The following is a 23,725-nucleotide window of genomic DNA, read 5'->3' as shown; positions in this document are numbered from 1 at the left end:
TAGGCATATATGGGCGAAAGAACTCGACAAGTGTATGATAGCGGAGAAGGAAGTATTTACAACATGTGGGTGCCCTAAAAAGTGGGACAAGAAATGGAACAAATGGAATGAATATCGCGGAAATGTGTGTGTATCCCCATCGATGGAACTGGAAATGCGGAGAGGTGGTGACAGAAATAGTAACATCGTATAAAGACGGTAGACCTAGGGGCTCGGGTCGCATCCCGAGCGCCTCTCCGTCCTTTGTCAAAGTGGTCCTATGTAAGGCCGAGGTGACGCCGCTACGGCGCCACAGGGGTCGGTGCACCCTTCTCATCCCATTTAGTGAGCGTGGCTTGGTGCCGACCCCTCGCCCCTCTCCGGGCATCTCTCGTCCCTCCCCACAGGCGGCTGCCTCAACGGAGGGCGAGTCGGATGTTGAATCGTCCCTGGCACCGCCTCATGGGTTGCCGAGCGTTCTATGCCTCATTCTGGGCCGCGGCTGGCGGAGGACTTCGGCCACTCCCCAGGCCTGTCTTGTTACACCGCGCAGGTGGCTACCTCGAAAGGGGTCGGGTCGGCGCCGGTCCAGCGCCGCCCCCTGGTGCCGGTTCGACTCCAGCTCCGGTCTCTGGATGATTCGGATAACCTGCCTCATCCTGCGGACTCTACGGCTCCGCTCAGGGTTCGTACCGCGGATTCATCTTCGGACGCTCCTTCTCCAGAGGCGGCCTGTATTTTGGTGTCCTTCTCCCCGGAGACTGGTCGCTGTGTCGTGTCTTTTTCACCGGCATAGATGGGCGGCTCCCCGCCCTTCCTGAGGTAGAGGTGTTCGTCGGAAGAGCGGTAGGTCCCTCATTCTTCGGCTCCTTCTTACTTTCAGGTTTGGCCCTTGCCCATTACGCTTGGCCTCGGGGACGGCTGCCTTAGTTTGCAGCCTTCGCCCACGGAGGAGCTGCTTTCTCCACCGCGGGGCCCTACGGAGGCGGGTGCGGCCTTCACTCATGCAGTGTCCACGGCTGTGGGCATCCTGTGTATGAGTGACCCAGTGGCTCACTTCCCGGCGGACTATCTATTGGAGGTCCTCCACCAGGGCTCTGGTGGGATAGAGATCTTGCTTCCCTTTGAAGGTTCCCTCATTTCTTCTTTGACAGGGGCTTAGAGGTGTCCTGCCTCTGGGGACCCGGTGCCTCAGCATCTTCTGCACCGGCATCTCCCAGTGCTGCGTGATCCGGCGTGCCTTTCCCTCCACCCCTCTGCCTCCAGTCCTCTTTTGTGGACTGCTTTTCCCTCCCTGCCGCCGCTGTTGGCTCTGCCATCCCTTGAGGCTCGCTGGCTGCACTCTTGGGGGCGCAACATGTTCGCCTCGACCAGCACTGCCCTGCGTGCCCTGAACACCTTGTGTGTGCTAGCTCAGGCCTCCTCCTGTTTATGGGATTCTGCTGAGTCTCTGGGATCCGCAGCGTCCCAGGAGGGTGGTCAGGTGGACTTACGGCATCATGCATTGGATGGCCGGGAGCTTGCGGCGTTTATTCTCCGCTCTGGACATCTCATAGGTGCTGGGCCGGGCCATGGCTTCCTCGATCGCTCTCCGTCGCCATGCTTGGCTTCGGGATGGAGTATTCCCTGAGAACATTTTTGGAGCGACTAATCGACCTTCCATTTGATGGCAGCCTGTTGTTCCATGCCCCGGCCGACTCCGCCATCCAGATACTTTTGGCAGGGCTCTGTCCTCCTCCGCATTATCCTCCTCCGTCCCCTCCTCCGTGCCTCCTGAGTTGGGTTGTTTCTGGGCCTTCTTAGACCGGTTGTTCTGGCTGTGGAGTGTTTCTGACCATTGCGTCCTTCCTTAGGACTTTGGCATTGTTGGCTGCTGGACGGCTCTTTTGTTGATTGTGTGTTGGAGTTGTTGCGCAGAATTGCCCTGAGATTAGGCCTTCTGCTTGCTTGGGCTGCTTGTCAAGCTTTTCGCGGGGGTGTTTTTTTCCCTGTGGCTCTTTTGTTTTTCCTCTGCTGTGGAAGTTCTTTCAAAGAGGGTTCCCATATTTTGGGTCCTATCAAACCCCAAGTGGGGTAGTGGTAGCTGTCATATAGCTTGTTCTCTGCTGGTGGGTTCTAGTCGGCTTTGGGTGCCTGTTCTCCATGGCGTTTGTGTAGGTTTCTTTTGCTCTTTGGGATCGTGTGCGCGGTCACTCGTAGTGGTGTGCCCGGGCATCTCCTCCTCTCCCTGCTCCTGCCCTGAGTTCTAGGATGATCCTATGGTCTCCCTTGTCAGGCGCTGCCTACTCTGCCTTCCTGGGGCCTCGGGCTGTTCTTCTTGCTTCTGGCGGCTTTGACTGCCTGGCTGTTCTGGCTGGCAGGTTGTTCTCCACCTGGAGTGGGTTCAACACTTCCCTCACTTCCTTGGGTCTTCTAGGCTTCTTCTTCTTCCTCCCTTCCTGTCTTGGTTTTGGGCGGAAGCTGTGTTGCCTTGTGGGGCGGTGGGGTGCTTCGGCCTCTCTGCCCTTGCCCTTGGTTCCTCTTCAGCCTTCTTCTCCCTCCTACATCCTTTTCGGGTCGGTGGGGGTCTACTTTGGGGTGGGGGGAGGGGGGTGTGGTGTTTCCCTTGCCTTGCAGGACCGAGGTTCTACCTGATCCACAGATCTGGCTCCCTGTGGGGCCCTCTGTTCTGTATTGGCTGGTGGGGTCCTCTCGCAGACCCTCCTTTCCAGGGGTATTGCTAGGGTATCTATTCTACGTGAAGGAATCTGCGGCTAGTAGTCTCTATCAGATGTACGAGTTACTTACCTTCGGTAACGATATATCTGGTAGAGGCGATTCTAGCCACAGATTCCTTCACGGCCCGCCCTTCCTCCCCTATTCTGCGAGGACCCTTAAGTTGGTCTTCAGTACTCGCCTCCCGGTGGGGGACAGTATCTCCTGTGAGTGCTATCTTTGTTCTTGACGGGTGGCTCCATCTGGGGGTGGTTCATTCCTCCTTAGTTCTTTGGAGGATGGGGTCCCGGTGTTCGGTGCCCTGCTTCTCTGGCTACTCCAGGTTTGGGGGGGGGGGTTGCCTTCTATCTCTGTCCTCCCTCCCTTCCGTCCCTTCCTTCCATTGCTATCCTCTGATTAAGGGTCACATGGCCATGTCTCACCCTTGTCCCTTGGGAGTGGTTGCCTTTTCTTTTGAGGTTGCTTGGAGGTTTGTTGTTCCTGTCTGTGTTGGGACTGGTTCCCTTCCTTGCTCAGGCTGTGGGTGGAGGGGTTCCTACGTGTACCATGTCCTAACGCATGTTCCTTGCCTCCGGGGCACAGGGGTGGGAGGCTGTCTGTGTTTGGCAGGGTGGTTGCGCAGGGCTCTTAGTGTTTCTTCTTCTTCTTCTTCCCTGCCTTGGGTACTACGGTGTGACACTGCTGTGGGTGGTGTTGTTAGTCACCGTTTCTTTAAAATTCTTCCAAATTTTCTGCTTTTCGCACACGGTTCCCATGCTTCCACAGGTTTTTTATCTGGTGGTTCCACTTTGTGGTGCAGAAAAGTTCTCCAAAGAAAACTGACGTAGACTAGCCGGGGCGGGTCTTATGTGACCTCGCTGACGTCACGTACGCGGACGACACCTGAGCGGAGTCGCGTGGTGTCGCCCCGCCCCCGGCTCGCAGGTATGCTGTGGCAAAATAGTTTCCGGGCCCAGTCTCATGCCTGGGGATAATTCTACGTTAAGGAATCTGCGGCTAGAATCGTCTCTACCAGATACATCGTTACAGAAGGTAAGTAACTCGTACATTCGACGCATTTATGTTTAAATGTCAGTAATTTTAAAGTATGATAATATAATACTGTTCTATGCCGTTGGGAAAATTTTGTCCGTAGCTGCTGAATGGCTAACAGATTTGAGTAGCCCATAGTATTAGATTTCTTTTTATGGAATGCTGGGTTTGACCTACCCATCTATGTATCTATGTACTGTGGTTTTTGGGAAACTGATTCTAATTGACTAGTATTATAGCTAGAATCAGGAATAGGATGATTCTGCACTGTATTTACTCTCAATTATATTTGGCTCACATTGCCTGACAAAGAGGTGTTAAATTTGTTTTCAGTTCTGCAAAAACTATTGTATTTTGCACAAATATTAGTTATAACTGTCTTTTGCACACATTTTTTTTATTTTGGACCAATATTAATGATAGGTCATTCTGTAGGGTAATCTTTGTGTATGGTTCCTCAGAATAACTTGCCCTTATGATCCGGGTATTGCTTTTATTGCATTTATCCTTCATAATCTCATTTTTCCCATATTTTGTAAAATAATGAGTCCACTTTTGTCCGTTCAGCCAACGCATGGGTTGAGGTCTTCTTTCTCTCGCATGCATTCAGCCTTACGTTTGCAAGTGTTTGCTGGATGTCACAAAAGGGTTTCAGATTTACACACGTTAATGAGACTGGAAAATTTTCAACCTCCTGCAATTAGACATTTTGTGCTGTATCTGATTAGTATATCAGTTGCAGCACAAAATTAATGTCCGGTTTGAAACTATTTCGAATGCACCCTGTCCTTGGTACATCAAATCTTTTAGACGGTCATCAGCAATAGATGGCTAATTAGTTAATTTTTCTGATGTTAAGGTAAGTGTTCGAGAATTTTCCATTAGTTGTGGTGATTTATGATGCCCCTCTCGATTGCTAAAATAAAAATGTTGAAGCATAAAAGCATACATTTCTTCGTTTTCTCTGAATTCGCCCCTAGAATCATTTGCATATTTTATGATCCATCACCATCCAGTTGAAAGATTGGTGGTGTCTGCAATTTTTTTTCAAAGGCTTTTTCTTTTATGTTTTGTATATTTTTGTATACAGAGAATCTAAGGTTAGAACTGCACATATAATGTAACCAAGTAGACGTTTTTGGAATAAATATTATATTTAACAGAAACTCTGGGTGAAGCCGCAAACTGACATCCACAGTGGATGACTAAATAGTTGGCTGGATTCCCTCAAAATGCATCTATGACCTGATGGTTTGCGTTGCTCTTGTGAGAATCAATAACATCAGTAGTAGTATTTGAATATATTTAAATGTGAAAGTAAATGCATCTATTTATCTTTAAAGATGCCAAGTGCAGTGTTTTCTTAATACAGGAAATTAGGTTTAGCATGTACTGTTTACTTTCATAGTATACACACATAATTTATTTTTATATAGGTTAGTTTAAAGTTCAAGAATTACTTTAAAAATCATTCCTTCCGGTTGCTGGACTAAATGTCCAATAGGATTCAGGATTCGCTTCAGAACGATGGACTTTTTGTCTAAAAAAAAAATCAAATATAACAGAGACGAGTACACTGATAACTCTGCTCTGAAGTTTAAACGTGGATTGAAAATATGTACCCATCTAGGAGAGCGTGAATGTATACATTATTTCTTCATATTTACGGGTATCTGCTAATGTCGTTTTTTCATTTAAATATTAGATTATTGTTGTGGGGTCCAGCTGCTATTGGGCATCACAAGACACGGAAAAGTTTGGGGAAATCTCTGTGGCAGCAGCCAAGTACAGACGAGGTCCTCTCTTTACTTGATCGAGAACGAATGAGTAAAACAATAGCCCACTACCCTCGGCATCGGCATCTACATCTTCAGGTGGCGTTTCAGTTATTGATGTGTAGCCCATGTCTTTGAGCATTTTGCCTTTGAACTGAATGTTTGAAGATTTTAAAAACATTTTTTCTGATACTTAATTTATGCTCAATTGTGTCCTATCATTTGAATGTTCCTGGCCTCTAATACATTTGCTGAACCCCAGTGGATTCTATGATGGGAATTCAGGTGGGGCCAGGTCTGTCAGATATAACTTATAACAAACAAGTATGATGGTAGCATGAACTCAGTTGTGTTAAGACTAGGGTTATTAAGAAAACATGGCTGCAGCCTTAAAATGCTTCACAAACCTTATTATATTGAATAACAGTTCATACTCTTCTTAGTATAAGTCGTAAGTGTGCTAGAACAATATGAGAGAATACAATACTAATGATGCTTACCTCAATCTTATCATTCGGGTTTCTGGTTCCCTAACTTTTCTTCCTAGTTGCCTTCGCTATAGATAATGGTTAGCTCCGTCACTTGGTTTTGCAGGCTTTTCTACACTGGATTATAGATTCACTATACACCTTTCTCAGCCATGTTCCGGAGGTGCTTATAGTAACATGTAAATATACAAATACTGGACCCTGGCTAGATGTCTTATACACCCCCACCCCAATTAGCTATATTCATGTGCAAGCTGCAACCAAAGCATATCGACTGTCTGTTGAGTTAGACAAGAGATAAGACTAGCTGACATATTTTGACTGATAATTTGAAACTTTTTTCTCTCAAAGGCACCATAATAGAGCTATTTGATGTATGGCTTTGTGAATATTGGATTTTTTATCCTGCTATCCTGACTGGATTGTACAAATATTGATCTATTGGAGAGGGCACCATTTTCTGAGCTACTGTAAAGGAACCACGGACATCACCACACTCCTCTCACTCACAAAAAGTAGATTATAGTTAGTTAATAAACATGAACATAAAAGAATACGTACGCAAATGAACTATTGGCATAAATCTGTAACAATGTTTTCCTCAGTACATGATCCAGTACAGCGGGGGGAGGGGTCAACTTCAGCAGAAGTTAAGGACCTGCGTTGCTCTCCACACCTTTTAGTTAGGTGTACATAACGTACTGCAAAATGTCACTGAACTCACCATCCTTCATTTCTAGGATGCTTGCTGCCTTGGCATAGTTAAACGTAGAAAATGCCACATTGTTCGCACCCGGTTTACGAGCCTAGCGTTAATATTAGCCAAAAGAAAACTTACACTGCATTGGAAAGCACCCACTGGCCCGTCCTGGAAGCATGGTACGGTGGCATACGAAAGTGGGGGTCCACGGAGGGCACTGATTTCCCCTACAAAGAAGCATAACTCATTCAAAGACATAAAACAAAAAGAAGCAGTGTTGAGCAAACACTGTCCCCTTGGTGGCACTCCTACGGAGACTGTGTCTCTATTACTAGTCTGTTTTATCCCGTTTTACTAAGAACACAACACATGTATACCCAAGTTTAGTCTTGCATCCTTTATTTTTCAAGAGTTAATAGTGTTTTGTAAATTTTCAAAGGATTACTTTCATCCATTAAACAACCAATCATTTGTAATTTATTTATTTGATGAAATGTCATATTGCGATAACTATATCCCTATACAATTCAGGCCATTTGCCCTTCATCGGGGGATCGGTGTGCAATCTGTAAATGAAATGAAAATGTTCTCAGGGGTGGGTACTCTGCCCCTAACTAGCACTCAATTAACGAAACGAAAAATGCATAATAAGAAACATGGCTGTTGCGTGACTCAAGACAGTAAACGGGTCCAATGTGCTTGAAAAACTCACAGAGTGTCAATGGTGGTCTTAAGTTACATCGAGAAGTGAACAGTTAATGTGCGCATATAACGAAAGTTGGGTGCTCAAGGAGGAAAGCATTGTGACACAGTTCGTAAAAGGCTGATTAGAAGGTACTTGCTCCAAGCAAAAAAAAGGGAGAGAAACCAATTGTGTCGTTGACAATGGCTTATAAACAAGATGCACAGCGCGTAAAGAGAACCGGGGTGCATATGCATACGAAGTGTGAGGCGTAAGTCCGGCTACATCACCCGTCAACGTGTTTTTTAACTTACCGCATTGATAGACATATCAAGTCACTGAAACGATTCCTGTGTTCTTCCGTGTATAAGTGTGCGTCAAGCTAGGGCGTCTCAAATGTGAACAGCGACGGTTGTATTGAAAGTGAGATAGGACTCACAAATAGCGGCCATATTGGAAGAAGTAAACGTGGACCGAATGTCCGTGTAAGTCAAAAGTGCGTGCAATAAAGAAAAAAAGGAAAAAAAGAACGTGCAGCCAGCAGTTTTAGTGGTGTCACGAAAACATGCTAAAGGTAGTCTGGAGTTAACATGGATGGAGTGATTATGGCAAAAAGTTGTTTAACATCTGTAGGTGATCTGCGCAAAAGTGTCCAACCAGGACATGAGTACATGGACGTGTGTATACTGGTATCTGAAAGAGACACGTTAGTGATAGATTCCTTACCTTAGAATATCCCCAGGCGTCAGACTGGATCCGGAAACTTTTGCGTAGCAATACCCCTGCGCGCCGGTAGGCGTCGTCTGCGGCTCCGCGTCCGTCGTCGGCGTCGTGAGCGCCGGGATGACGTCGTCGGAGTACTTAGACGGCGCCCATGCGCGCTGACGTCAGTTCTTCTTTTTTCCGCGCCAGCTAGCGCAGATCCGGAAGAAGCTCTACCCCCAGTCAATTTTTGACTGAACTTTTTGATCCTTTTGATCTCTCTCTTTTTGTCGAATTCTCGACTATCGGTGCCAGGGATGCCCGGGTTCAAGCCTTGCTCGAAGTGCGGTCGACTCATGTCGGTCACGGACCCCCATCGCCGGTGCCTGAAGTGCTTAGGCCTCGACCACGACGATCGACCCTGCTCCGACTGCCGGGCCCTGACGTCGAAGGCTAGGCGGGAGGGGTCCTGCAAGCGTCTCGAGCTGAGGCAGTCGGCCCCGCGCCGCTCCAGGTCCCGGTCCCACGGGAGGTCGAGGGACAGGTCGCGAGGTCGGAGTCATCGGAGCTCCGGAAGTGGACACCGATCGTCTGGTTCCAAGTCCTCAGGTAAGAGGCATGAGAGGTCGGAGCGACGTCATCGATCCTCCGACCCGCCCCGACGCTCGCACGATGCGGCCGGGGGCTCGGGCGACACCGCCCACGCGGCTCCGCGGGAGTCTCAAGCGTCACCACCTGCCCCACACCTTCGGGTCCCTGGGCACGGCGCGACGCCGGAGGAGGTCGAGAGGTACCTCATGGCCATGAGGGCCCTACCTCCTCAGTCGGTTCCCGTGGCGCCTTCGGGCCGATCGGTTCCGTCTGGAGGTCCTTCCGGGTCGGGCGCTTCGGCCCCGACGCCGTCGGGTGCTTCGGCCCCGACGCCGCTGGCGACTTCGGTCTCGGCGCCGCAGGACCTCGCTGGGTCCGGTTCCGGATCCGGGACCTCGCCGGTCGACCTTACGACCTCGCCGGCGCCGTCCCTTCAGGTGTCGTCCCCGGCAGCCGATGTGGTTGCCGCCCCCAATGTCTCCTGCGGTCCTACTCAGGCGTCGGGAGGGCGCCGCTGGGCGCCGATTCCGTCGGCCTTTGGGGATTTTTATCTCCACGAGGAGGCCCTGTCTGCTAATCCTGGTTTCCAGGACACAGGTGACGAAGAGCATTGGGAGGGGTCCGAGGACCCTCTGGCACAAGATTGCCAGTCACAGCAGGACTGGACATATGAGCTTGGGGAGGCCAGTGGTATTGACACATCGCCAGACACTGGATTTACATTGCCTCCGACTGTGGCTTTGGAGGCGGGTTCTGCTTACAGCGTAGTGTTGACGAAGGCAGCTAAGGCCTTAAACCTTCAGCTCCCCGTCGCGGCCGTGAGGACTAATCTCCTCACTGAGGTCCTCAAACCGCAGTCAGGCTCCGCGGAGCCCCTGCTGCCGTTCAATGAGGCCCTATGTGACGTTCTTCTGGGCACTTGGTCCAAGCCCGCCACAGGCCCCCCTGTGGATAGGAACGTGGCCAGACGCTACCTCCCGGCCCCGGGCGACCCATGCTTTTTGTCCACCCATCCCACCCCCGAGAGTCTGGTCATCCAGGCCTCAAACTCCCAAACCGCATTCCCGTCGGCCCCGCCCGACAGGGAATCCAAGAGATATGAACAGTTCGGGAAGAAGGTTTTCTCGTCTGTTAGCTTGGGGCTGCGGTCTGTTAACACTGCCTGTCTCTTGGGCCGCTACACCCACACTCTGTGGGACACGGTTGCGGAGGTGCTGCCTAGATGCCCGGAGGAGGTCCAGGCAAAACTCGGCCAAGCCCTTGCGGACGGCCGAGAAGCAGCACGCTTTTCTATCCGGTGTGGGCTGGATACAACGGACTCACTGGGCAGGGCGATTGCAACGACGGTGGCGGTTCGACGCCACGCCTGGTTGAGGTCCGCCAACTTCTCGGCCGATGTCCAGGCCACCCTCCTGGACATGCCGTTTGATGGCCGTCGCCTCTTCGGCGACAAGCAGACCATGCGCTGGAACGTTTCAAGGACTCCAGGGCTACGGCCAAGTCCTTGGGCCTCACGGCCCCACGCCAGCAAACGGGTGCCTTTCGCTCCTTTTGTGGCCACGGAAGGGGCGCCCCACCACGTACCGTCAGCCACGCGCCGCAAAATGTCCAGCAGCGCGGTGGTGGACGTGGGAACCGCGGTGGCGGCGGTCGGGGCCCGCGGCGAGGCCAGTCCACACCTCTCTCAGCAGCACCTGTCTCAAAACCTTCCTAGTCCGAGTTTTCAGTCCCATGTGACGCCTGTGGGGGGCAGGGTTCGCCATCACCTCTCCCACTGGCTTACAGTCACTTCGGACAGGTGGGTGCTGCAGATTGTCCGAAGGGGCTAATCCCTCCCCTTCGAGGCATCTCCTCCATCCATGCCACCACAATACCACCGTGTGTCGGGGGATCACTTGCAACTTCTGCAAGAGGAGGTCTCGGCCCTCTTGGCCAAGAGGGCCATCGAGCGCGTTCCTGGGCCAGAAGTAGGGTGTGGTTGTTACTCCCACTACTTTCTGGTGCCCAAGAAGGGCAAAGGGGGCCTACGCCCTATCTTGGACTTGCGGAACGTCAACGGCTTCCTCCGGACGGAGAAGTTCAAGATGCTCACTTTGGCTCAGGTCCTGGCTGCCCTGGACCCGGGAGACTGGATGGTAGCGTTGGACCTGCAGGACGCCTATTTCCACATCCCTGTCCTGCCGGCCCACCGGCGTTACCTGCGGTTCACGGTAGGCCAAGAGCACTTTCAGTTTACCGTGCTCCCCTTCGGCCTTACCAGCGCCCCACGGGTGTTCACGAAGGTGATGGCGGTGGTCGCAGCTCATCTGCGCAGGCAGGGGGTATCAGTCTTCCCCTACCTCGACGACTGGTTGTTGAAGGCGGGCTCGCCCCAGTCAGTCGTCCGCCACCTCCAGACGATGGCCGACCTCCTGCACCTGCTGGGGTTCTCCATCAATGTGCCGAAGTCACACCTGTGTCCCTCTCAGAAGCTCCTCTTCATCGGAGCGGTTCTCAACTCGGCGCAGTTTCGGCTTTTCCCACCCGAGCAGCGGGTTCGGGATATTCAGGCTCTGGTTTCCATCTTCCAGCCATTATCCCGAGTCTCGGTCAGGTTGACGCTGCGACTTCTGGGACTGATGGCCTCCTGCATCCTTCTGGTGCGTCACGCCAGGTGGCGGATGCGGGCTCTGCAGTGGGACCTGATGTTTCAGTGGGCCCAGCATCAGGGCAACCTGTCCGATCATGTCCTGATCTCGGAGGGCACTGCGAGACAACTGCAGTGGTGGCTCACGGACCGCGACTGGGTCAGTGGCAGATCCCTCTCCCTACCCCACCCGGAGCACGTAGTTGTGACGGACGCGTCCCTCCAGGGCTGGGGGGGCCACATGGGAGAGGCCTCTGGTCTCCGGCGGAGTCCCGGCTCCATATCAACCTGCTGGAGCTTCGGGCGATTCGTCTAGCACTGAAGGCATTCCTCCCCTCTGTCCGGGGACGTGTAGTGCAAGTGTTCACCGACAACACCACCGCCATGTGGTACTTCAACAAACAAGGCGGGGTGGGGTCGTGGACCCTTTGCCAGGAGGCTCTGCGCCTATGGCAATGGCTGGAACATCAGGGCGTGACCCTAGTGGTTCAACACCTGGCAGGCTCTCTGAATGCCAGGGCGGACGAACTCAGCCGTCGGTGCATGATGGATCACGAATGGCGTCTGAACTCTGACGTGGCGCAAGGTCTCTTTCAGCAGTGGGGAGAGCCTTGGTTAGATCTATTCGCCACAGAAGAGAACGCGCAATGTCATCAGTGAAGTAGTGTGGCTCACTGGTTAGAGGCGGCAGACCCGAGAGCAGAGGACGGCCCGGGACCAGGGTTCGATTCCCCACGCGGCAGGTTTCTGGACCAGGGTCAGCGGACTCGATAATTCTCTCGCCTCGGTGCCCACTCTGATCAGCGATCACACTCGGCAACTCTGGGCATTAGCTTGCCTCATCTTCACTAACGGCCCCACCAGACCGCCGGGGATGCCTGGTCTCACCCTGGAGATACCCATTAAGGGACCATCTCTCAGGGAAGCCAGGAAGGGTTTCGCAGCGGTCGAAGCGCCATGGGACCCTACGGGTAAGTAGTGCGCTATATAAATGCCAATACATACATCAGTTCTGCGCGTTGGAATTTCCAAGGCGGCACTCGCTCGGAGACGCTTTTCGTCGCGAGTGGAGTTGCGGTCTGTTGTACGCCTTTCCGCCTATACCACTTCTGCCCAGAGTGCTGAAGAAGATCAGGCGCGACCGAGCCCAGGTTATCCTTGTAGCTCCGGACTGGGCACGAAGATACTGGTATCCCGAGCTACTCGGCATGTCAGTCGATCCCCCGATTCGTCTGCCTCTTCGGGAGGACCTTCTGTCGCAGCAGCAGGGGACGGTCCTGCACCCGAACCTGTCCAGTCTCCACCTACAAGCTTGGAGATTGAGCGGCGGCAGTTGAGGCCATTTGACTTGCCTCCTGAAGTCTGTGATATCATTCTGGCAGCCAGGCGTCCCTCCACAAAGTCGGTATACGCCTGTCGGTGGAACAGATTTGTGGCATGGTGCACAGCAAAGGCTGTGGATCCTCTCTCTGCACCCCTTTCGGAAGTGCTGCTCTTCCTTCTTTCCCTGGCCCAGCAGGGCTCTGCTCTGGGCACTCTTAAAGGGTACCTTTCTGCTCTATCCGCCTTCTTAAGGCTACCTGATCAGCCTTCTTTATTCAAGTCCCCCATTGTAAGTAGATTTCTGAAGGGCATCACGCACATGTTCCCTCCTGTTCCCTTCGTGATGCCCCAGTGGGACTTGAATCTTGTTCTCACTTACCTGATGTGTGCCCCCTTTGAGCCACTCCATAACTGTCCTCTCCGTCTTCTCACGTTGAAAACTGCCTTCCTGGTTGCCATCACCTCTGCCAGGAGAGTGAGTGAGCTCCAGGCTCTCTCTTCTTCTCCACCTTTCCTATCTGTTCATCCTGACAAGGTGGTGTTACGTACACTACCTTCCTTTCTGCCCAAGGTTGTCAAGGCCTTCCACATCGGGCAGTCCATCACTTTGCCCACCTTCTTTCCGCCTCCGCTTCCCTCGAAAGAGGAAGAGAGGCTCCACCGTCTGGATCCAAAACGTGCGCTCTCCTACTACTTAGATCGCACACGCCAATTCCGGGTGGATGACCAACTCTTTGTTGGTTACGTGGGCGCGAAGAAGGGAAAGGCTGTACACAAGAGGACCATCTCTAGGTGGATCATCTTGTGTATTCAAGCATGTTACTCCATGGCGAGGAAGGAGCCCCCGGCTGGGCTGCGGGCTCACTCCACTCGGGCCACGGCGACAACAACTGCCATGGGCCGAGGAGTCCCCTTACAGGACATCTGCCAGGCAGCTACGTGGGCCTCTCTGCACACGTTTGCAAGACACTACTGCCTGGACAGTCAAGTCCGGAGGGATGGCTTCTTTGGCCGTTCCGTCCTCCAGGACTTTCTGGTGTGATATTGGTTCGCAGACCCACCACCGGGGTTGGTATTGCTGGGGTATCTATTCTAAGGTAAGGAATCTATCACTAACGTGTCTCTTTCAGATGCACAAGTTACTACTTGTGTAACGATATATCTGTAAGAGACATTAGTTAGTGATAGATTCCTTACCGACCCACCGATCCTCCCCGTTCTGCGAACCGATATCTAGGGTTAAGGTCATCCCCTTTCAGGGCCCTAGTTTCATGGCACCAGTGTTAGTTCTCTCATGGCTCTGCGTATCTGGCGCGGAAAAGCTGTGTGTCAGAACTGACGTCAGCGCGCATGGGCGCCGTCTAAGTACTCCGAAGTCATCCCGGCGCTCACGACGCCGACGACGGACGCGGAGCCGCAGACGACGCCTACCGGCGCGCAGGGGTATTGCTACGCAAAAGTTTCCGGATCCAGTCTGACGCCTGGGGATATTCTAAGGTAAGGAATCTATCACCAACTAATGTCTCTTACAGATATATCGTTACACAAGTAGTAACTTGTGCGTCACGCATGATGATGAACAATAAGTGTAATGTAAACACTGATACTGTAAAAAAAGGAAATTTAGCAGGGATATTGGCAGCATAATAAAAAAACATATTTAAGTAAGGTTAAAGAAGATATTACAGAAAACAGCTGTATTCAATCCTTTCATTAATGCCTTTCGGCTGGCATGCGTCCAGTCTCTTTATCCAAAACGTTTCACGTTGTAGAAGTTTCTTTCTGCTGTCCACACCCTGTCTGACAGGGACAACCTCCAAGACGAGAAACCTCAATTGACTGATATTGTGTTGATGGGAAATGAAATGGGCAGTAAGCGGTGCTTTGGTAACCTTATTCCTAATGGTACTTTTGTGTTCAGTCGGACAAACTTTTATTTTCCTCTCCGTTTTCCCTACGTAAGGGAGTCCGTTTGGGCATTTCAGAAGATACACCAGATTTTTAGAGTCACATGTGGCATCCGTGAACAATTTTATAGTTTTTCCTGAATTCAGATGATTGAAACTGAGCTGCATACCAAATGCACAGACAGGAACAATTCACTACATTTCGACAGTTGCCACCCTTTTCCTCTAAAAAAAACCCTTACCGTTCTCACAACTGCTCAGAATCAAAAGGATTTGTTCAGAATCAGAGACATTTTCAGACACCGAACGAAATATGTCGAGAAGATTCAAGGATAGGAAATATCCTGACTTAGTCCTGAAAGCAGTCAAAGAAAGGGTGGAAACCAGAAACCGCAGTGATCTGCTATCCACGAACATCAAACCACCATCAGACCAAAGATCTGTGTTAGTATCGAAATATTCAACCAGAAGTTCCGAAATTAAAAAAAAATTGAAAAATTCAAATGATACAATTTGAACCAGACTTCAATGGGATCTACAATCACGTGCCGCTGTTTGCATACCATCGGTCACGCAACATCAAGGATTTACTAGAGGCTAAACCCAGGGAGTTAGAAAAAAAATACACTGGTACAAAACCATGCTACAACTGCAGTCACTGCCACAACATTATTCAGGGAAACTATTCAACCATCCGACATCAGGAAAAACTATAAAATTGTTCACAAATGCCACATGTAACTCTAAAAATCTGGTGTATCTTCTGAAATGCCCTTGCGGACTCCCTTACGTAGGGAAAACTGAGAGGAAAATGAGTTAGTCTGACTGAACACAAAAGTACCATTAGGGGGGGCGTGGCTTAGCCAGCGGCAATGGCGGTCACAGCTTTCTAGAGCTCCCGCTTGCCCGCGCTATCATCCTTCTATTATCCTGTTCCCCGAGCCCATCTGCCTTACCCTGAGAGCGGAGACAATTGCAGCGGATGTCGGTGTCCCTCCGGTGTGCTTGGCGGAGCCCCGTACGCCTCGAGCACCCCCGGGAGACGGCGGAGGAGGAGCGGCCCGGTGGGCGGCCGGGAAGCCGCGGACTTGCGTGGGCGCACCGGCAGCGATACCGCCGGCGCGGTGCGACCTCCCTGCCAGTTGTTGGGCGCCGGGGCAGCCCTGCGGGTCACCCGCTTGATGCGCACACCACCCCTGGGCACGAAACGGTGCGCTTGAATTTCTGAGGAGCTTGCCTCCGTCCTGCTAACAGCTGCGGCCTGGTGACGCCTGGGAAGCCGGGGGCCTCGAGTTTCGCGACGCCCGCCTGGGGCTCGCGCTGGACGGCGGCTGCCTCCGGGGCCGGTCGGGCCTCGGCGCTGCATTTCTGCGACGGCCCCCTCCAGCTCCTACTCAGCAAACGGCCTGGAGTGCGGTGGGGCGGCCGTTGGTGGGCCAGGTGGCCGGAATAGAACCGTGAGTACCAGCGCTGGGCCCCCTGGACGTCTGTGGTGGTGGTCACTGGGCTATCTCTACCCGAGGGGTGCAACACGGCCCAGCGGGCTGCTGGCAGCGTGGGAGTAGATCCTGAGACGGACGGCGCTCCAGGGCTACCCAGTACCAGCGGCCCATCGAGGAGTGCCCTATCTCTCCCCACATTGCCAGCGGTGGGGGCCCGTGCCTCTGTGGGAGCCTTGGTGGAGCTGCGGCCTTCCTGACCTCTGCGGAGCCGGGGCCTCGAGTTTGGCGGCCCCCGCCCATCGTTGTCCCTTCGATCCTGGGACCCTCCGCTGTTGGCGCCTACAGCGCCCTACATCCTTGGGCGCATTCTGCTGCCGGCGGGCACGGCGCTCTTCCCTGCAGCCGACCGCGGTGCCAGGCCATCGGTGCGCGCCGCACCCTCCGCCCTCGCGGACCGAGGCGAGTCGGGCGGGGGCGGCCAGTGCCCGTGACGAGCCGGGGGTACCGGTGAGACCGGTGTGGACCGGGCGCCGGCCCGCTGTGGAGACCGCCGAGCTGTGCAGGAGCAGGTGCAGGACATTGTGCCCCTACGTACATTGGGGCTCGCTGGTCCCACTGGCATAGATTGGAGGAGACGGACACCTTGGGAGAGGCGCTCTGGGTGGCGCTTACATGCGCTGGGATCTAGCGGGGCTTCACGACCTGAGTCCCTCCCTGTGACCGACGGCTCGGCGACGGCGAGATCCTGAGTGGACTGGTGTGCATCGGCCGCCCCGGCTGGGGCCTGAGCGGGGGACCTTCGAGCGGTGCGACCCCCCTACAGGTGCGTGCTACTGATAGATCGCCCTTGCCGCCACCATGACCAGGGGCACGGCCGCCACAAAGACTGGGCCAATCGACAAATTTACCGGCCCTGGTGGAAGTGCTGGAGCGGCTGGTGGGGGCCAGAGTGCTGGACCGGACAACGCGGCGCTGCTGACGGCCATCACCCAGTCCCGTGATATGTTAGATGCGAAGATTGGAGCGGTGGGAGCCGATGTGATGCTTCTGTGCCAGGACCTCCGCAACGCAGTCGCTCGCATTACGGAAACGGAGACCAGGGTCACGACAGTGGAGGGTGATGTTGGCGTCCTTAAGCAGAAGATCGCCGACATGGAACAGACTCAACGAGGCTTGGCACTGCGGGTGGAAGATGCCGAGGGGCGGGCGCGACGGAACAACCTGCGCTTTGTTGGCTTTCCGGAGGACTGTGAGAAAGGGCCCATGGATGTCTTCCTGTCTCGGTGGCTGGAGAGCTGGCTGCCCCCGGACGCCCTGTCGAGCTGCTTTGTGGTGGAGCGCGCACATCGCACCTTGACGCAGAAACCGCCGGTTGGAGAGCGACCTCGCCCGATCATCGCAAGGCTCCTTAACTTTCACGACAGGGATGTTATTCTCCGGGAAGCGCGGCTTAAGGACACGCTGCTCTATGACAATCATAAGATTATGATATTCCCTGATTACACCAAACTGGTTCACCAGCAGAGGCATTCCTTTCTGGAGGCAAAGGCCAAGCTGCGAGGTCTCAAGATCCAGTATTCGCTGCTATACCCGGCTCGCCTCCGGGTGGTCTTCAACTCAAAGACTCTCTTCTTCGATACACCAGAGGCCGTCTTCAATTGGACTGATGAAACTGTCAGGCTTCGCCCGCACGTCCAGCCGGGGTTGCACTCCGGGTCGCCACGTGGCTCCTCGCAGGACCAGAGCGACCCGCCTGCCAAGGGGAAACGCCATCGCAAATCCCGCTCCCGACGGAGGTCCCTGTCCCGGGATCCCTTGCTGGGGGACACTCAACCTGACACGGATTAGCCTGGCGAAGACTCAGGATTGTCGCAGGCCGGGGCTACCGGCTGGTGGCCTCTCATCGATGTCCATACCCCGTGGCTGCTGAACTCTGGCCGATGGAGCAGCCGTTGACTGGTGCAGTATTGACTCCTTTCCTGGCGGGGGTGTGGACACTTGCGGTCTGACACCCCTTGGTTCGTGGTGCCTTACTACTGATGTTGCTGTTTTCTTGGAGTGGGTTCGGGGTGCACTTTATGGGCTGCCTCCTCCGGATGGGGTTGGGGGGTGGTTCTGGGAGTGTGCCTGGTTGGTTTTAAGGGGGGTCTAGTTGGGATCCATTGGTATGACTGGCTTTAGACGCTGTGTTTTGGGCCTGAAGTACCGTATACCGCGACAGATGCTTCATTGTTTATTGAGGTATTGGGGTGGGGGAGGGGGGTTCTGGGGTGTTTGGTTGCTGGTGGATTGGGTTGGGATTAGTGGGGTAGCGGGGGTTGGGAATGTGTTCTGTGGGATGCACGTGTTTCGTATGCTGTCGGCGGCTGGAGGGCTGGGAGTCTGGGTTGGGTTGCGGGGATTGTGGACACGGACCCATTGGGACAATGGCTGACGCCCCACGACTTGTGCCATCTACTGCTCTCATGCGTGTGTTGAGCTGGAATGTCCGGGGGCTCCTGGACAAGATCAAACGGGGGGCTGTGCTTCGCTGGGCAAAAAGGGACCTGGCTGACGTGCTCCTCCTCCAGGAAACGCACATGCTGGGTACTAAGGCTCTGAGCCTACAGAGGTTTGGCTTCCACCAGGTGTTTCATGCAGGGTTTGCCAGGGGCTCGAGGGGGGTGGCCATCCTGGTTCACAAACGACTGGCCTATACCCATGAGCGTCAGTGGCTCGATCCGCAGGGCCGGTTTGTGTTTGTGCAGGGGAAGATTGGTGTGGAGCCCGTAATCCTTGGTAGTGTGTATGCCCCCCCCCCCCGCTGCAGTGGGCCCTTGCGGAGCGACTGTTTACCCTGTGGGCCGAACTTCCCCGTTCTTTGGCGGTAATTGGTGGCGACTGGAACGATGTGTTGGATGTGGCTCTGGACAGGCAGAGGAGGCAGGGGGTCGCGGCTGCGGCCTCGCCTACGAAGCTGAGTGCAATGATTGATGGCCTTGGATGGGTGGATGTGTGGAGACACCTTCATGCAGAGAGACGAGAATACACCTATGTGTCTGCTGTGCATGGCTCCCTTTCACGCTTAGACTGTGTATTTGTACCGGGGGCCTTCCTTGATAGAGTGAAGGGGGCGGCGATCCGGCCTCGCGGGCTGTCCGACCACTCCCCTGTGGCGGTTCAAATTGACCTTTGCAAGGCGCGCCAACCATTCAGGTGGCGGATGTCTACGTGGCACCTGCAGCAACCGGGCTATTCTCGGCATTTGCGCAGTGCGATCGCCCACTATTGGCGGGACAATCTAACGGAGGAGGTTGATGCAGTGACAGTGTGGGAGGCCATGAAACCCGCCCTGAGGGCTGTCGATATTGCCTGGTGCGCTTCTGCTCGCCGGACCCGACAAGAAAGTATTGCCACTGCGGCGGAGAGTGTGGAAAGGCGGGAGGCACGACACAGGGAGGCGGCCGATGATGTGACGCTGCGGCTGCTTTTGCAAGCACAACAGTCCTACTCCTCGGTTTTGTTGGATGAGGCCCGTCAGGCGTGGCTGGCAACGCGTAGTAGGGTGTACCAGTGGGGCGACAAGTCCTGCACCATGCTCCACCGGTTGTGTCAGCAGACTTTTCAGCCGATCGCTTTACCGGGGCTGGTCGACGGCGCGGGGGTAGCGATGACAGACCCTTCGATCCTTGCTGCGAGCTTCGCGCGCTACTACGAGCGTCAGTATGCCCCTCGTGAGAGCCTCTCCCCCGATGGCATTGAGGCTTACCTCGCGGCGGTCCGCCCGCAAGCGGTACCTGACGAGGTCCGCGATGCCCTGGATCTCCCCCTGACAACTGAGGAGTTGGGTGACGCGCTGGGTCAACTTAATGCGGGTAAAGCACCTGGGCCTAGTGGATTCCCCAGTGAATTCTACCGGAAATTCCACCTGCAGCTTGGGCCGCATTACAGACGGGCACTGGAACTGGCTCGGGAGCGGGGTAGCCTCCCCCCGGACTGGCGTCACGCCGAGATTGTGGTGTTTCAAAAGCCGGGCAGACCCCCCGAGCGCCACGAGTCCTACCGCCCCATCTCCCTTATTAAATTTGAAGCCAAACTCCTGGCCAAGGCGCTTGCGAATCGCCTGCTTCCCCACATTTCGGCCCTTGTCCACCCGGACCAGGCGGGATTCATGCCGCACCGGGCGACGCGACACAACATTCGGCGGGCGCAGGCGGCGATTGACGCGATCGGGACGACTGGGGACCAGGCGGCACTGTTATTGGCTGACATAGATAGTGCCTTTGACTCGGTCAGCTGGACCTACCTCCTTACCCTCCTGCCACTACTGAACCTGGGTCCGGTTTTCGTCTCCTATGTAAAGCTACTCTATACCGATATCACCGCTTCTGTGCGCGTCTCTGGGGCGATTTCCGCGCGATTCCCCGTGGCCAGGGGCACTCGACAGGGGTGCCCCCTCTCCCCGTACCTCTTCGCGCTGGCCATGGAACTTATGGCCGCCCGAGTGCGCCAGGACGCGCTCTATCGGGGCTTCGTGTGGGGGTCGGGCCACTCGGACCGCATCGCCCTGTATGCGGACGACGTGCTCTTTTTCATGACTGACTTACACCGTACAGGGCCTCGTGTTCTCGACATAATGCGGGAGTTCGGTCAGGCGTCGGGGCTCTTTCTTAACCCTCGCAAGTCAACCCTGTGGATTCTGGGGGGTGCCTCGGTGAGTTGCCAGTGGGCTGCGTCTCTTCAGGTGGCGGTCGATGGCATGAAGTACCTGGGCGTTTACCTCTCGGCCTCGCCTGCCGTGGCATGGGATCGTAACATCCAGCCGGTGTGGGACAGGGTCCAGGTTGACGTTAAGACCTGGACGCGTATGCCCCTCAATATCTATGGCCGGTCGGCTATTTTCAAAATGGTGGCCCTGCCTCGGCTCCTCTACCAACTACAGAATCACCCGTATAAAATAGACCCGCAGTGGTTCCGTGGTGTCAACTCGGTGCTGGGCAGATTTCTGTGGGCCGGGGGTGCCTCTAGGGTGGCACTGCGTACCTGCTTTCTCTCTACCTACTGTGGCGGCTTGGCGTCCGCGGACCTGCTATCGTATTACCAGGCCTCCCACCTTCTAGTGCTCAACGAGTGGTGGTATGGGGATCGTAGCGATCCGGCCTATGCACTGGAACACTCCTTGATGGGCGGTGCCACACTCCACACTCTGCTGTACTCGGCCAGGCGGAGGAGGGCTTTGCCAAGGGTCACCCAGGTGGTCTTCGCGATCTGGCGGCAGGCTCTGCGCCGTATGGGGTGGTGGGGCAGACTGACGGCCGAGACGCCGCTGTGGCATAACGGTCTATTACCAGAGCTGGCCTCCTTGTCCGGGTTCGGCGGCTGGGACGCGATCGGGATTTCGTCCCTCGGTAATGTTCTCAACGGAACCACACTTAAGTCCTTCCAGGACCTTAGCTCCGAGTATAATCTGTCCAGGACCCAATTCTTTCGCTATCTTCAGTTCCGCCATGCCCTTGGCCCCAGCCTGGTGGGGTTGGAACAGCTCCCCGACTTTAGTCCTATTGAGGCTAAACTGTTTATGGGCGACCTGGGCGACAAGAAAGTCTCTCAGATATACCGCTCCCTGGTCGTCAACTGCTCCCCCTCCCTCTCGGTTTTGAAGGCATCCTGGGAGAATGATGTTGGCCCCTTGGATGATGACGATTGGCGGGAGGCCCTCGAATCCCCTCGGAGCGCAGCTATAGCCGTCCGTCTTCGGTTCATTCAATTTAAGTACCTCCATAGGGCCTATTATACTAGGGAGCGGCTGTGGCGTGCGGGCCTCATCGCTGCCCCTGAATGTCTGAGGTGTGGTGCTGAGAGGGGGACGCTTTTCCATACCGTATGGTCCTGTGAGAGGCTGACCCGATTCTGGGCGGGTGTGTGGGACTGCCTGTCGGAAGTACTGGGGTGGGACGTTCCCCGTACCCCCAGGCTGGGTCTCCTTCATATTCTGGAAAATGTTGGTGGTAACATTTACAAGCGCCATCTACTGCTGTTGGGACTAGTGGTGGCTAAGCGTGATCTGGCCCAAGCATGGAAGTGCGAACGTGCCCCCCCCCTGAGTGCGTGGAGGGCAGGATTAGACTATCTGATGGGTTTAGAATTACCAGTGTTTGAGGCCAGGGGGTGCCCCCGGAAACACTATAAGATCTGGAAGCGGTGGGCAGACTACAGGGGTCTGGACCTCGATCCCCTAGCTGATATTGATGATGTACTGGCTCTTGATGTGGACCCCGGGCCCTAGGCTATTAGCCGACTCTGACATTGCTTCCGTCTCCTGTTGCTGACTTGCGATCACGTGCACTGGGTTAGGGTGGGATAAGGGGTGGGTAGTTGGAAGGGGTGTTGGGGGATGCTGTTGGGGATGGGTGGGTTGGGGGGCTTAGGGGCGTGCCCCTTTTGTTTCCATAAAACTCTGAGTTCACTACCATGCCTTTCTCTGTCTGTGTTGTTGACAGTCTCCTCCTGACTGTGGAGGGCTGTCCTGAATCTTGATTGAACTCTTAATAAACCCGGTTTTGAAAAAAAAAAAAAGTACCATTAGGAATAAGGTTACCAAAGCACCACTTGCTGCCCATTTAATTTCTCATCAACACAATATCAGTCAATTGAGATTTCTTGTCTTGGAGGTTGTCCCTGTCAGACAGGGTGTGGACAACAGAAAGAAACTTCTACAACGTGAACTGTTTTGGATAAAGAGACTGGACGCATGCCAGCCAAAAGGCTATAATGACAGGATTGAATACAGCTGTTTTCTGTAATATCTTTTTTAACCTTAGTTAAATATGTTTTTTATTATGCTGCCAATATCCTTGCTAAATTTCCTTTTTTACAGTATCAGTGTTTACATTACACTTATTGTTCATCATCATGCGTGACACCAGTATACACACGTCCATGCACCCATGTCCTGGTTGGACACTTTTGCGCAGATCACCTACAGATGTTAAACAACTTTTTGCCATAATCACTCAACCCATGTTAACTCCAGACTAACTTTAGCACGTTTTCGTGACACCACTAAAACTGCTGGCTGCACGTTCTTTTTTTCCTTTTTTCCTTTTTTTCTTTATTGCACGCACTTTTGACTTACACGGACATTCGGTCGACGTTTACTCCTTCCAATATGGCCGCTATTTGTGAGTCCTATCTCACTTTCAATACAACCGTCGCTGTACACATTTGAGACGCCCTAGCTTGACGCACACTCATACAGGGAAGAACACAGGAATCGTTTCAGTGACTTGATATGTCTATCGATGCGGTAAGTTTAACAACACGCTGACTGGTTATGTAGACGGACTTACGCCTCACAATTCGTATGCATATGCACGCTGGTTCTTTTTATGCGCCGTGCATCTCGTTTATAAGCCATTGTCAACAACGCGATTGGTTTCTCTCTCCTTTTTTTGCTTGGAGCACGTACCTTCTAATCAGCCTTTTACGAACCGTGTCACAATGCTTTCCTCCTTGAGCACCCAACTTTCGTTATATGCGCACGTTAACTGTTCACTATTAGAAGTAACTTAAGACCACCATAGACACTCTGTGAGTTGTACAAGCACATTGGACCCGTTTACTGTCTTGAGTCACGCAACAGCCATGTTTCTTATTATGCTTGTTTCGTTTAGTTAATTGAGTGCTAGTTAGGGGCAGAGTACCCACCCCTGAGAACATTTTAATTTCATTTACAGATTGCACACCGATCCCCCGATGAAGGGCAAATGGCCCGAAATGCATAG

At 53.7% G+C, this 23,725-nt stretch overlaps 1 protein-coding gene across 1 annotated transcript in view; it reads left to right on the top strand.

The window, feature by feature from the left end:
* Positions 1-23,725, top strand: part of URB1 (URB1 ribosome biogenesis factor) — a 783,310-nt gene that overhangs the window by 523,675 nt on the left and 235,910 nt on the right. The window contains exon 29 of the mRNA XM_086933991.1: positions 5,432-5,600. Coding sequence (XP_086790117.1) covers positions 5,432-5,600 — 169 coding nt within the window. The remainder of the gene's footprint in view (positions 1-5,431; positions 5,601-23,725) is intronic.

The sequence above is a fragment of the Lissotriton vulgaris genome, chromosome 8, assembly GCF_964263255.1.
Source record: "Lissotriton vulgaris chromosome 8, aLisVul1.2, whole genome shotgun sequence".
Lineage (NCBI taxonomy): Eukaryota > Metazoa > Chordata > Amphibia > Caudata > Salamandridae > Lissotriton > Lissotriton vulgaris.
The sequence above is the reverse complement of the archived record's forward strand: the minus strand, read 5'-3'. Positions and strand labels throughout refer to the sequence as shown.